A 13,021-nucleotide genomic window follows, 5' to 3' on the forward strand; every position below is an offset into this window, starting at 1 on the left:
ATTCTATTTCAGTAAAGCTGGATGAATTTCCACACTGAAATATATTTTCGTGGTACTCATGTATTTGCCTGCAATCTGTAGTAACTTTCGGTCACATTTTTACTGTGGCCCCTCTGTGGCACTCCTGTGCCCTGCAGCAACCACATATCTACCTGTGCTAACCATCATTTGTTCAGTATCATTATAACTTTAAATGGTCTGGGTTGATGGCCACCTGCAATTCATATATTTTGCCTCATATCAATTAAAATCAACTTTTCCTAATAACTGAAAATAATATTGTGTATCCACTCATTCACAATTCATTTCCACAGACAAAACAACCATACAAAGAACAAAAAACCAAGACAAAACTAAACTAAACTAAAAGCAACCATAGAATGATCCTAAAGTAAAATGTGAATTTTTGTAACTGCATTGTGTAAAGTGGAGCATAATCTACCTTTGAACACTGTAACTATTTAAACTATTACACTTTTACGGAATCCTTTTCTAATTTATTAGTATTCTTTTGAATTTGGAATATCCGGAGAGTTATACCATATCCAAAGGAATAATGTTTCCTCCTTTGAGGTTTATATCTTGGGAAGTTCATATATCACAGATTAAGAAACAAAGTAAGAAATGTCTCATCTTAGTTAACTGTATTTTAAATTTATTTTAAATGCTGAGAAACAAGATAGTGATATCTACTTTGGGTCAGGGTCAGCATAAATTTTATATCTGGATAATACAGAAAGAAAGCAGTAACTACATGTGTTGCTACAGGATTATTCTTAGATTAGTATTTGATCAATTTGAAAAAGATAAGAAAACTAATCAGAGAAAGGTGCTCTAAAAAAATAAACATCATCTGTCAAAGTCATTAAATCAAAAAGAAGTTACCATAATCGGCATGTTCATAAGTAGTAGTTTCTACACTTGTTCTTTGTAAAAATGAAAGCATAAACAATGGAGAATATAACTTTCTGACTATGTTTTCAATTTTAGTCCAATATTCTATGTATGTATAATAACACATATCAAAACAAAATGCTTGATTATATTCAGAAATTTCTCTTTATTCTTAGTTCCATTTTATTAAGGTCTGGTCTCAAAAAAATAATGTAGCATTTGGGGAGAAAGATACAGATCAGCAGCCCAGCGCTCGAGGCTAACATTGAAAAGATCTCCACAGCCACTATGTATTTTCCCCTGGTGCTCAGGTAGGTTGGAACAAAGGAGAGCCAAACACTGCAGAAAATCAACATGCTGAAAGTGATGAACTTGGCTTCATTAAAAGTATCTGGTAATTTCCTTGCAAAGAAAGCAACTATAAAACTGGTCATAGCCAAAAAGCCCATATAACACCTTGCAAAGTAAAACATAATCATGGACCCTTCCTTACATTGTAGGACAATTTTTCCAGGCTCTGAGCGCAGGTCAACATCTGGAACAGGAGGAGAGATGGACAACCATATAGTGCAAATCCCTACCTGGATTAAGAAGCTTAATAAAACAAAAGCATAGCCCAATCTTTTCCCCACCCACTGGCTTATCCTGCTTTCTGGCTTGGTTGCCATGAAAGCCAGGACCACAGTCACAGTCTTGGCCAGCACACAGGAAATAGCCACAGAGAAAATGATGCTGAAACCAGTTTGTCGGATAATACATGCCACCTTATTGGGCTGACCAATGAATAGCAATGTACAAAGGAAGCAGAGCAGGAGGGTGATGAGGAGAATATAGGTGATATCCTGGTTGCTGGCTTTTACAATGGGAGTGTTGTGGTGTATCAAAAATGATCTTAGTACCAGAATTGTGATTGTGGAACAGAAAAGAGAAAAAGAGACTAAAGTGATACCCAAAGGTTCCTTATATGACAAGAAGCTTATGTCTTTAGGAATGCATGAATCTCGCTTTTTGTTGGGATAATTTTCATCTGTGCAATCATAACAGTCATTCAGATCTGAAATGGAAAAAAATGTATTATCAAACTTATATGGATTCATAAATCTTGATAACTTGATAACATTACATAAGCTTAAATATTGCATTAGGCTTTACTCCAAATGTCATAGTTATGAGCAGGACTATGAAATCAGCATACATATATCTTATTTGCACAATAACATCATCATTAAACTCTTATTTGAAAGAACCATGCAAAAAGTCGATCATTTCAACTTCCCATCATAGGGAATGGAATTGTGGCTATATTTTATCTATGCCATATAGCCATGACCCGACAAATGCGCGCTGACAAAACTGCGATGTCAAAAGCGCGCCCACAAAAGCGTGATTAGGGTTAGGGTTAGGGTTAGGGTTATAACATTGTTTTCGCATCCTACTATGTTGTTTGTTGATGGTGCGCTTTTGTCAGCATGCATTTGTTGGCGCACTTTTGTGGGTGCGATTTTGATGTCGCAGTTTTGTTGCCGTGGTTTTGTCAGTGTGCATTTGTCGGGCATGCATTTGTCGGTGAACCCATATAGCAGGTCTCAAGATATTGTTTTCCTGTCTAGCCATGGAGTATAAATGAATAAAGTTTATAAAATCCCACAATTATCATTATTTCTGTAAAACATTCCAGAGAAAGATCTGTGTATCTTTTATCTAAATGCAATTTTTTTATGGGGAGGAGGAGGAGGAGGGAATGGGATGGAGAGGAGGAGACTGCGTTACACATTGGCAAATAGTATATCTTTCTGAAAGAGACAGACTATAATATCATATTCTTACCCTCAATTTCTGCAATTTTTCCTTCTGGACATGGGTTACAAGAGTAGCAGCAGAATGGCTTACCCTCTATGACTTGTTTACTAGATCCTGGATAACAGCTTGGAGTACAGAGAGAAACAGGCTGTGACTAGCTTATAAAGAAACAAACCAACAACATAAATTATAATCTTAAAAATGATTTTCTTATAATCATTGCTTTTAGGGGGCTTTTTATCATGTATTGTATGTTAACCATATAGTACATCCATGTCTTAAGTGCTCATTTCTACTACTAATAATAATATCTTCTTCTTGAAATATTGAACTGCCACTTAAATTTCATGTGCTATGCTTTGAAATATTTTTATAATATTACATAATACAGTTGTTTTCTGTCCTCAACAAACTATGTCATATACCCATTGATATAAGATAAATTTCAATTTTCAAGAATAAGTAAAAAAAAAAGTATCCCAAAATCAGTATACTTGAATGTGACCAAGAAAGTATTTCTTTTATAAGACATGTTGTATTAAAACTATTATACTAGACAAAGACTCAGTAGGATAATTGGGTCTGCATGAAGAAAGAAAACAGACATAATAATTATCTCATCTACGCTAAGGAATACTCAATATCCAGATAATAGAAAAATAATGCAGCCATCTTATTCTAGTTTGATGGTATCCTGTGACTGTTTCTGATAATGACATTTTAAGAAGGACATTAGCAAAAGTACAGAGGAAGATGAAGAAGTTGGAGCGTAATCAGGAAAACAAGTCTATGAGGAAGGGTTCATTCACAGAAGAACTTATAGAGACCCATAATAGCTGGAACTTCTACAGCTAGCTTTGCTCTTGTTCCTGCCACTCCCAATAACCAAAGTTGGAAGCCAGGATAGGGAATTGTATTTTGAGAAAACATTTTCACAATAATAACTTCCTTCTGGTGCTATACTTGCGCTAATATTAATACTGCCATCTGTAGAGGGAAACCTTTAGGGGTAACTTAGCATTATGCTTATTGTTTTTACTGACTCCTGTGTACATTTTGAAACTAATGATTTTTTTTTTTGTTTCCTTCCTTGTTCAAAGAAACATTTCAATGGAAATCAGAGGAACTAAACCACTCTAGATTTTCTTTTTCTGAAATTTTGGGAAGTATTCTCATATTTCTAATGTTATTCATCTCTGATATTATTAACTGTCAGTCCTGGTTGTACCCAGGAATACATTCAGCAAGATAGTATGAAAATTTAAAAATTGCATACTCTTGACCCATTTTAAATAGTGCCTAGTTTGCCCATATCTGTACATTTTAGCTAATTGTTTAGGTAAATTGATTTTTTTAGCTAAAGATGACATTTAACTATTCTATCTAACTGAATTTAATCCAGCCATTGTACACCAATTCCTATGAACTGTATTAGTTGGATAAGACAAAGATCCGGAACAAGTGAGATTTTATCATTTTCATAATTCAACAGGATTTAAAATAATCATTAAGATTCAGTGATCACAAATGGGACAAATATTTCCAGGGAGTCAATTCCTGGAACCCACCTGGTTAAACCAGTTGCTCCATGTTATGGCATCTTCTTTGATAATTAATACTTTGTTTGGAGGAGAGTGTGGATCTATTCTTCCTATTTTCACTACTGTCTGATTTTCCAAGAAAATAAAATTGATGACATCAAATCCAGCTACCAAATTTCCATCTTGATCAAATGCCATCTTTTCCCCAATACTGTTATTAAATGTGATATATCTCAAGAAATTAGGAAGCTAAATTGAAATGAAAATGTAATACTTATACAAATCAAATGCTCAAGGGTTCTTTTCAATATTTAAATAGCATGTCTTTAATTATTCATTGAAAGGATATTTATTATTTAAATTAATCCCATATTCCCTATTCTTGGTACAGTTATTCTTTGCACTGAATTCTGTCATATACAAGAGAAACACTGTTTCAGTGAATAATAAACCCTGTCAGATTGTCAGATTGTTAGAATGAAACAGAATGTTAACAGAAGTTAGGAACTTCTTTTGGAAATCAAAACATAATAATCCATATATTGTAATAGGATCACATAGCAGTAGCAGTTAGAATTATATACCGCTTCATAGTGCTTTTATAGCCCTCTCTAAGCAGTTTTACAAAGTCAGCATATTGCCCCCAACAATCTGGGTCCTCATTTTCCCCACCTCAAAAGGATAGGAGGCTGAGTCAACCATGAGCCTGACGGGATTTGAACTGTCAAATTGCAGGCAGCCAATAGTCAGCAGAAGTGACCTGCAGTACTGCACTCTAACCACTGTGCCAACGAGACTCATACATTAGAAACTATCATTTTTGTGTATTCGAACAAGGGTTGGCAACCCTTGGGTCATGACCCATTACTAGACCCTGAGCTGTTTGGAACCGGGTCACCAAAATGTCAGGTTAGCCTGCAACATTTGCAAATGGAACTGTGCACATGCACACACTTGCTTATTGCTCACGCAGAACCATCCCCTCCCCACCCCAACTCTGGCTGGGCTACAAACCTTGAATGATTGGGGAAGTGTATTAGCACAAACAGGAACAGTGAAAACCAGTGACGTGCAGCCAGGTGAGGCAAGTGAGACACAGCCTCACCGCTCTCATCATGAAAAGAAAAAAAAATGTAAAAGGAGCTAGCTGAGCTAGTTGCTGCCTCACAGTGGATGAGGTTCTGCTTAACTGTTAAAAAAAAGCCTTTAAAAAAAAGCCTCTAAAAAAGCGCCCTCTACTATGAAGCAAGAGAACTGCATGCCTCACCTTGTCTGACTTTTTAGGTGTTTTATGATCATTATGTGTGGAACGTGTTTCTTGTGGTGAGCGATCATAAAATGCCTAAAAAATCAGACTAGGTGAGACATGCAGTTCTCCTATCTCATAGTAGAGGACATTTGTTTAGGTGGGGCTTCTTCAGAGGACCCGAGGCAAGTGCAGAGTTGAAGTCCTCTCTGAAGCAGGTGGAAAAAGTACGTGTGGATCGGAGGGGTGGGGAGGAATTCAAACTTTATCCTCCTGGTGCTTTGCAGGGCTTTGGGCAAAGACTGGAAGGAAGGACCCTGGCTCACTTATGCTCTCTCTCCCCAAGTGTAGTTTGATTGCAGGCAGAGCCACGTTGCCTTTTCAAACCTGTAATCAGTGAAGCTGGGTTGGATTTTTACATAGTGGAGCCTTCTGGGGCTGGGGGAAGGTCTGTGCGCTACAGTTCTTTGCCTGGCTTCCTGCCTCCTCCTGTGGTCTCCTCACTGGTGCTCTCCCTCCCCAAGTGTAGTGACTTCCTCCCCAGCCCCCCATCCATTTCTCTCTCTCACACACAAAGCTGGATAAAATTATATAAAGAAAGTTTATGTGAAACCCAGCTTCACTGATTACAAGTTTGAAAAGGCAGCATGGCTCTGCCTGCAATCAAATTACACTTGGGGAGGGAGAGCACAAGCGAACACTGAGGAGACCACAGGAGGAGGCAGGAAGCCAGGCAAAGAGCCATGCTGTAGTACACACACTTTCCCCCAGCCTCTTTCTTTTGGAAGGCTCGGATCGGCTCCCCTCCAGCTTCTCTGTGTCTCCTCTCACCCCAGCCTGCCAGCAGGAGGTGAGTGGGTGGGCTTTATTGCATTCCAGGTATTTCCCACCCAGACACAGGCTGCATTTGCAATGGTGGAGGTGTTTGCGGAAGGCAGCAGGGGAATGAGGGGGATGGCAGAGGAGCTGCTTTCAAGCCACTGGAAAAGATATCCAATTCAACTTTTGTGTTTGTGTTTGTTTGTTTGAGAGTAAGTAAGAGAGGGAAGGGGGTAGGAGAGATAGTCCAATCCAACTTCTGTGTGTCTGTGTGTGTGTGCGTGAGAGAGAGAGGGGAGGGAGGGAGAGAGGGAGGAAGGAGGGGAAGGGAGAAGAAAAAGAAAATGAAAAAATGAAACTTCTTTCGCAAAGGAGAAAAACAAATGCTGTTGCTTTAAATCGGAACTGAGCATGCGTGGCTGTGGAATTCTGGGAGTTGAAGTCCACAAGTCAAAAAAAATTTGAAACCCACCACTGTGTCAGTGGCTCACCAGCCATAAACCTCACTGCATGTCACTGGTGGAAAGTGCAAGACTGCATTATTTTGAAATAATTTCATGAGATGGAAAAGAAAAGCAAGTCATTACCAGGTTTTTCAGTTGAGATTCAAGGTATTATATGCAACATTACCTGCCAGAATGAATGAATCTGTAGTCCATGGTCCATTACTGTTTTGTGTCTGAGTCCAGATGCAAACATGGTATGTAACGCATAGGCTATAGCATAGACAGCATTGTAGACACTATAGCTATAGCCAGACATGGACATTTCAAAAAAGAGTGCAGGGATTCTCTCCAGTTTCTCCTGGCCAGTGCAAATGTTCACCTCGTCTTGATGGATAGATGTACTTAAAAATTTACAGTTAAAGATCTGCTCCCAAAATCCTTTGAGAAAACCATCTTCTTTTGTGGTGGAAGGATTTCGATTCTCAATAAACTGTTGAAATCCAGACACATCATTGGAATGAAATGCAAAGCCCAAAGCTCCATGGAAAATTTCTAAATTCCAATACCTTTGAAATCCAAAGGAAACAATCTCCATTTGGGCTGTAGTAATCCATACTTTTCCTAGGGGTTTCCTAGGTTTACTGTCTACATCTTCATCTGATAGATAAGATATAAATCTAAACAATCCCAAGGAATAAGATTCACCATAGGCTAGTATCACTGTAACCTTTTCATTGATCAAAGCATCATAAATATTCTTCCCTTTATGCAGAATCTCAAACAAATCACTAATAAATGTTACAACAGGGATTTTTTGTATGAAAGCAAGACAGACACCCTTCTGAGAAAACATGGGAAATACAGTTTGCACAAATCTTTCTCCATTCTCATTATCCATAACTACCACTCCAATCCATATCCATCTGAAATGCAAAAGTAGAGCCAGAATCCCCTTGTACTGAAGGTCTTCCTTAGGAACCATCTGGTAGAAGGGGAGACCAGAAGATTTATCCTTCATCACTGAAGTGAGACTGTAGGTGAGCTAAAGAGATCCATAAAGATATGTTAAAGATGAAAGACAGGTTTAATATGGACAAATGGACAGTTGGAATTAAGAAGAAGAAGAAAACTGAAATTGAAATAGAGTTTGTACAAATGATATAAATATGGGCATATGGGAGAAAATGTGGCAAACTGCTGTTAATTTTTACATTATCATTTTAAAAGATTTTTTTATTAAATTATGTAGTGATGATATATAATTGTTTCAAGGAATACTAAACCAGTGTTGGAACTATGAAAAAGGCAAAGGAATACTTCTGGATTTATATTTGTTTATTTATATGCTACTTGTCAAACATTTTCAAACTTTAAAAAGATAAATATCAAAACAGTTAAATTTAGGAAGAGTTACATGAGAACTAAGACCAAGGAGATAGATGACCAAGAAGTGAGGTCTTCTTTCCCCCCTATCAACCATCTATACAAACAAACAAAAAGGCCCATGTCATCCCAAGCCAAATAAGCAAAACCAAATTTTAAGAGGTTTTTTTTTTTTGGAAGGCCAGGAGAGTGGGAGAAGCTGGTACAAGGTTCCATGAGGTGGGGGGCACAGCAAAAAAGGCTGTTCTCCATGAGCCCACCAGCCAAAATTCTTTAAGAGACAGAGTCCATAGCAAGACAGCCTAATCTCATTTGGTTACATTTATAGCAAGACAGCCTAATCTCATTTGTATACATTTATTGAATTGAAAAATTCTAATTCTAATAATATTACCCTTTGTATGACATTACTATTATTTATCCTTTCCTACTATCTGTGAGATATGGTCTGTGAATAGAAACAATCTAGTTTGCTGGGGAACAAGTTCCTGATTGATTTTTCACCCTCTGAAGTATTTTGCAATATCTGCACCGGTAAAGCTTTATGAAAAGTCCAATCTCTGAAATTCTTTGATGGATTTTTGTTTGGACTAAATATATGTACCTCATATAAGAACATTTTAAGAAAAAAAACTTTAACAAGAATGAATATCTGGTATGAAGCAGGAATTTTAAGATGAAAGTGCAAATAAAACTTTCCTTTATTTATTTATTTATTTATTACTATACTCCAAGTAAAAAGCTAAAGAACTTTTCCTTATCTTAGAGATTACCTTCATGTAATTTGATGAACAATTACTCAGACTCCAGCATTGTATCTAGTGAAACAGAGAACAGAGAAAAAAATGAAGAAAAACCTCAGAAGTGTTTCCTACCTGGGGAATCTTGTAGATCTCCAGGAGAATCTTCATAGCAAGAGAAGTAAGGGAATCCAATCCACCAATCACTGCGATCAGCTTCTTTTTCATATTGCAACTATAGTTTGGAAAGAAATTCTCCAATGTATACAAAAGGGACATAGTGGAATGATAGGTCCATTTTCCACTGTAGTAATTGTCAAAAACTTGGAATCCTAAAGTGATATTGGGAAGTATTTGAGGATTGTCATTAATCTTCTTTATGGCAAAGGACAAAGCCAGGATATGTTGATAATGCTTTGGAAGCATTCTGGAATGAATATTGTATTGTGTTTCAAAAGGATAATTCATACATCAAATATATCACATTTATCCTGTTGTATTTTAAATATTATATAATATCTACTACATCACACTTTTAAATAAACTGCTTTAAGAGCCTAGGTTGCTCAGTGGGTAGAGTGCAGTACTGCAGGCCACTTCAGCTGACTGCTATCTGCAGTTCGGCGGTTCAAATCTCACTGGCTCAAGGTTGACTCAGCCTTCCATCCTTCCGAGGTGGGTAAAATGAGGACCCAGACTGTGGGGGTGATGTGCTGACTCTGTAAACCGCTTACAGAGGGCTGAAAGCCCTATGAAGCGGTATATAAGTCTAACTGCTCTTGCTGTTGCTAAATACAATAAAAAGTGCCATTCACATAATTCTATGAAGATTAGAATTACATATTTACCTTTCTTGAAGACACATTTTAAATAATCCATTTAAAAAAACAAAAACTTCTCTACATTGTAACAAAAACTCTTGGTTGCAATTTGGGTTCTTAGGAGCTGGGCAGCAGTATAAAGTAAACCAGCTGAATTTAATACATTCTATCATCAATGTAGACAAATAGCAGCTGTATTTGAAATAAGAGTAACTGAAAATGATAGTAAAATGAATAAAATAAAAAGCTGCGAAAGAATCATAAAGGAAATTCTTTGATACAGATGTTGATAGGGCAAAATAATCAGAAATCTGATCTGCAGTGCCCAACTTTCTTTGGTAAAAAAAGTACTCTTTGTAAAATATTATTTTAATATATTTTAAAGATCTATAGTTGATGCACCAAGCTAATTCCAGACTATTTTGCCTAATTTAAAAATGTCTGAGAATTAACATTTCTTAAAACTACATTTAGAAGAATTAAACACAGTGTTTAATTAAGTCAATGCTATGTATACAACTTAGCAACTCTACATAAAGACCCCTGAATTTCATTATTACATACTATTGTTTCTATAGTATAAGGTGGAAAACAAGCATTTGCTGCATGACCAGCATAATTAGGGTAACACATGAAAATGGATTCCTTACAGGAACTCTTCAGACATTGTGGGTGGAGGTTTTATTGTGAAATCTTTGGCAATAGAGATGAAAACTCCATGAGAGGATATGCAGCCAATGATGAGGTCCCCAACCTGATGATATTTGTGAACTGGGTGTTCTGGATACTGGACATTGCATTTCACTGTGGGAGCTCCTTGTGGCATGTATGACAAAAGGGTTAAAAGCATTACCCCTGATACTGACATCCTAAACTTAAATTAGGACTAATTCATTTCCGCAAAATTTCCTTTCTCTAACTACTCAGGGTCACTGGCATATTTTCACAACTATTATAAAAGTTTAGACAGTACTCTGAATAATATAAATATCTAAATATGAAACATTAAGGATCATATTAATACATGCATGTTTTCCATCTTATCTGTATCCCTTCTTCAAATACTAAAGAAGATATTGCATTATATCATAGTTCACAGATGAATTGATACACTGCTATTTATGAGTTGCAACAAATTGCGAGCCGTATCACATAATTGCAAACTAATTGTATGGAAAATGGAATTGCTACCTCTTCAATGGTAGAATTCCTTATAGAATTGTAAAGAGAGCATGCTTGTTATTTTAAAACAATTTTTTTATTGTATCCTCTTGAGAAAAAAGCCATTCTTTTCTATGAATGGTCGAAAAACAAACAAAAGTAACCATCAATATTAAGATTTGGATTTAGAGCTAAAATTAATGCATTTATTATAGGAGTACTTTAATTTCAAAAATATTTGTAACACATCAAGGAAGTGAGATTTGGATTACCCTGAGTTAAATTTTTAGAAACTCTTCTAGGGAGGCATATAATATTTTTTTAGAATGATTTTTTGAGACATTTCTCAATATGCAGCACTTTCTCATTTTACTGTATTTCAATGCAGTGGTAATACATTTAATTACAAAATAATGGACCACTTTATGTATCTTCAAATTTTAAAATATTGTTGTACATTCTGGGATAAAATATTGCTCAGCTTCTCTTTTTGTCACATTTCACATCCAAATTTCTTCAGTCCCACTAAAGCTGGCTGAAATTTAGTCCCCGTCTACCCTAGCAATTTCTGTATAGCATTGTCATTCCTCTGACACCTCTGGGGAAAATAAAAAATAGCAATAGCACTTAGACTTACATGCTACTTCATAGTGCTTTATAGCACTCTCTAAGCAGTTAGAAGGCAGAGTCAACCTTGAGCTGGTCAGGATCAAACTCCTGGCACTGAATAGTTAACTTGCTATACTGCATTATAACACTGCACCCCAGGGGTGGGTTCCTACCAGTCCGCGCCGGTCCTTGCGAACCAGTTGGTCAGTGGACCTGGAAGTAAGTAACTTCTGGGAACACCGGCACCGGCTCTGTCATTCCAAAGTGCCCTTGCCGGCCCATTACAACTAGCTTGCTCACTCCCCCGCCCGTCCATACTAAAGTAAGCTAGCCCAGCCTGCCGCTCACTGATTGGCTGGGTGGGGGGAGGTGATGGCCTAGCTTTCACGAGCAAAAGCCATGGGCTGGCAGTAGGGGCGGTGGCCCAGCCTTTGCAAGGGAAGCCTTCAGACCTTCCCTAGCAAAAGCCAAGGACTGGCGGCAAAGGCGGCCTAGCTTTTGCTAGGGAAGTCCCCTGTCCCCCCTCTCCAGCCTCGCCTGGCTGGCTAAGCCTGCCAGATGACCTGCTTACTGACCCTGGCCTTGTCCCTCCTGTCCAGTGTGTCTTACCTGTTCCTGCTGCCTCTCTGCCTGCCTGCTCCCTATTGCGTCCATCCATCGCATCGGAGTCAGATCCATCGCATCGGAGTGCTGCTGATTCTGCCTGCTGGTAAGTGACCCAGTTGTTTTTCTTTTATTTTTTTAATGTATTTTAAAATAATATTTTATTTAATGCACATAATTTTTTAAAATAGTTTTACTTAAAAGTATTGAGTGTAGAATATTTTAAAATGGTTTACTTCAATTTATTGTTTGTGGATTCTTTTTTTAATTTGTCTTAGACTATTTAAAAAAAAGATTCTATCCAAAATAAATTAAAATAAACCATTTTTAAAAATTCTATACTCAATACTTTGAAATGTATTGTGCATAGAATTTTTTTAAATAGTTTTATTGTAATTTATTGTGTATGGGATATTTTTAATGGTTTCATTTTAAATTATTGTGTGGAATAGTTTGAAATGGTTACAGTATAAATTATTGCTGGTGGAATAATTGTTATAGTATACTATGGCTAGTACAATACCTTAAAATAGTTACAGTATAAATTATTGCTGGTGGATTGGAATAATGGTTACCATATACTGGCTGGTACAATACCTTAAAATAGTTGTACTATAAATTATTGCTGGTGGAATACTTAACAATGGTTTTTAAGGATTTATTTTATTTATAGAATATCTTTTTTTAAATTATTTTTTGGGAAATTTTATTTTTTAATTGTTTATAAAATATATTTATTACAAAGTGTTAGTCCTTTTTGCAAATGTTTTCTTTGTGATGCAATATGTTGCTTTTAAGTGTTCAGAAAAGGTTTATGTGTCTCAAAGTTTGCTGTTTTTCTATGGGCAGGCCAGGTTGGTGCAAGGCAGCTTGCCAGATTTAGTGTGTTTCACCTTGTTTAGGTAATTCTGTGGTGGTTGATATTTCTGTGATCGCCTGTCCTTTATAATTTCCAACA

At 36.7% G+C, this 13,021-nt stretch overlaps 2 protein-coding genes across 2 annotated transcripts; both read right to left on the reverse strand.

Annotated features, from left to right (window-relative positions):
• Positions 1 to 1,046: 1,046 nt before the first annotated feature.
• LOC148046262 (vomeronasal type-2 receptor 26-like) lies at positions 1,047 to 4,433 on the reverse strand. Its single transcript, XM_087714635.1, has 3 exons — positions 4,263 to 4,433; positions 2,722 to 2,848; positions 1,047 to 1,948 (listed from the first exon to the last, which is right to left on the reverse strand). The coding sequence occupies exons 1-3, from the start codon at positions 4,431 to 4,433 to the stop codon at positions 1,047 to 1,049; spliced, it is 1,200 nt and encodes a 399-aa protein (XP_087570761.1).
• A 2,473-nt stretch (positions 4,434 to 6,906) lies between these two features.
• On the reverse strand, positions 6,907 to 12,118 carry LOC148046263 (vomeronasal type-2 receptor 26-like). The gene is made up of 4 exons (XM_087714637.1): positions 12,070 to 12,118; positions 10,341 to 10,506; positions 9,005 to 9,296; positions 6,907 to 7,788 (listed from the first exon to the last, which is right to left on the reverse strand). Exons 1-4 carry the CDS (start codon positions 12,116 to 12,118, stop codon positions 6,907 to 6,909), a joined length of 1,389 nt encoding a protein of 462 aa, XP_087570763.1.
• Between the last annotated feature and the right edge of the window lie 903 nt (positions 12,119 to 13,021).

This window comes from Thamnophis sirtalis, unplaced genomic scaffold (assembly GCF_051295495.1).
Source record: "Thamnophis sirtalis isolate CommonGarterSnake01/CBP01778 unplaced genomic scaffold, rThaSir2_p1.2 scaffold_4, whole genome shotgun sequence".
Classification (NCBI taxonomy): domain Eukaryota; kingdom Metazoa; phylum Chordata; class Lepidosauria; order Squamata; family Natricidae; genus Thamnophis; species Thamnophis sirtalis.

Coding starts and splice junctions, on each gene's coding strand:
- LOC148046262 (XM_087714635.1), bottom strand. CDS start 4,433: ATGGCATTTGATCAAGATGGAAATTTGGTAGCTGGATTTGATGTCATC. Junction 2,849..4,262: donor GGAGCAACTGGTTTAACCAG/GTGGGTTCCAGG, acceptor TTTATAAGCTAG/TCACAGCCTGTTTCTCTCTG. Junction 1,949..2,721: donor AAAAATTGCAGAAATTGAGG/GTAAGAATATGA, acceptor TTTCCATTTCAG/ATCTGAATGACTGTTATGAT.
- LOC148046263 (XM_087714637.1), bottom strand. CDS start 12,118: ATGGATGGACGCAATAGGGAGCAGGCAGGCAGAGAGGCAGCAGGAACA. Junction 9,297..10,340: donor ACAATGTCTGAAGAGTTCCT/GTAAGGAATCCA, acceptor TATTCATTCCAG/AATGCTTCCAAAGCATTATC. Junction 7,789..9,004: donor AGATCTACAAGATTCCCCAG/GTAGGAAACACT, acceptor GGATCTCTTTAG/CTCACCTACAGTCTCACTTC.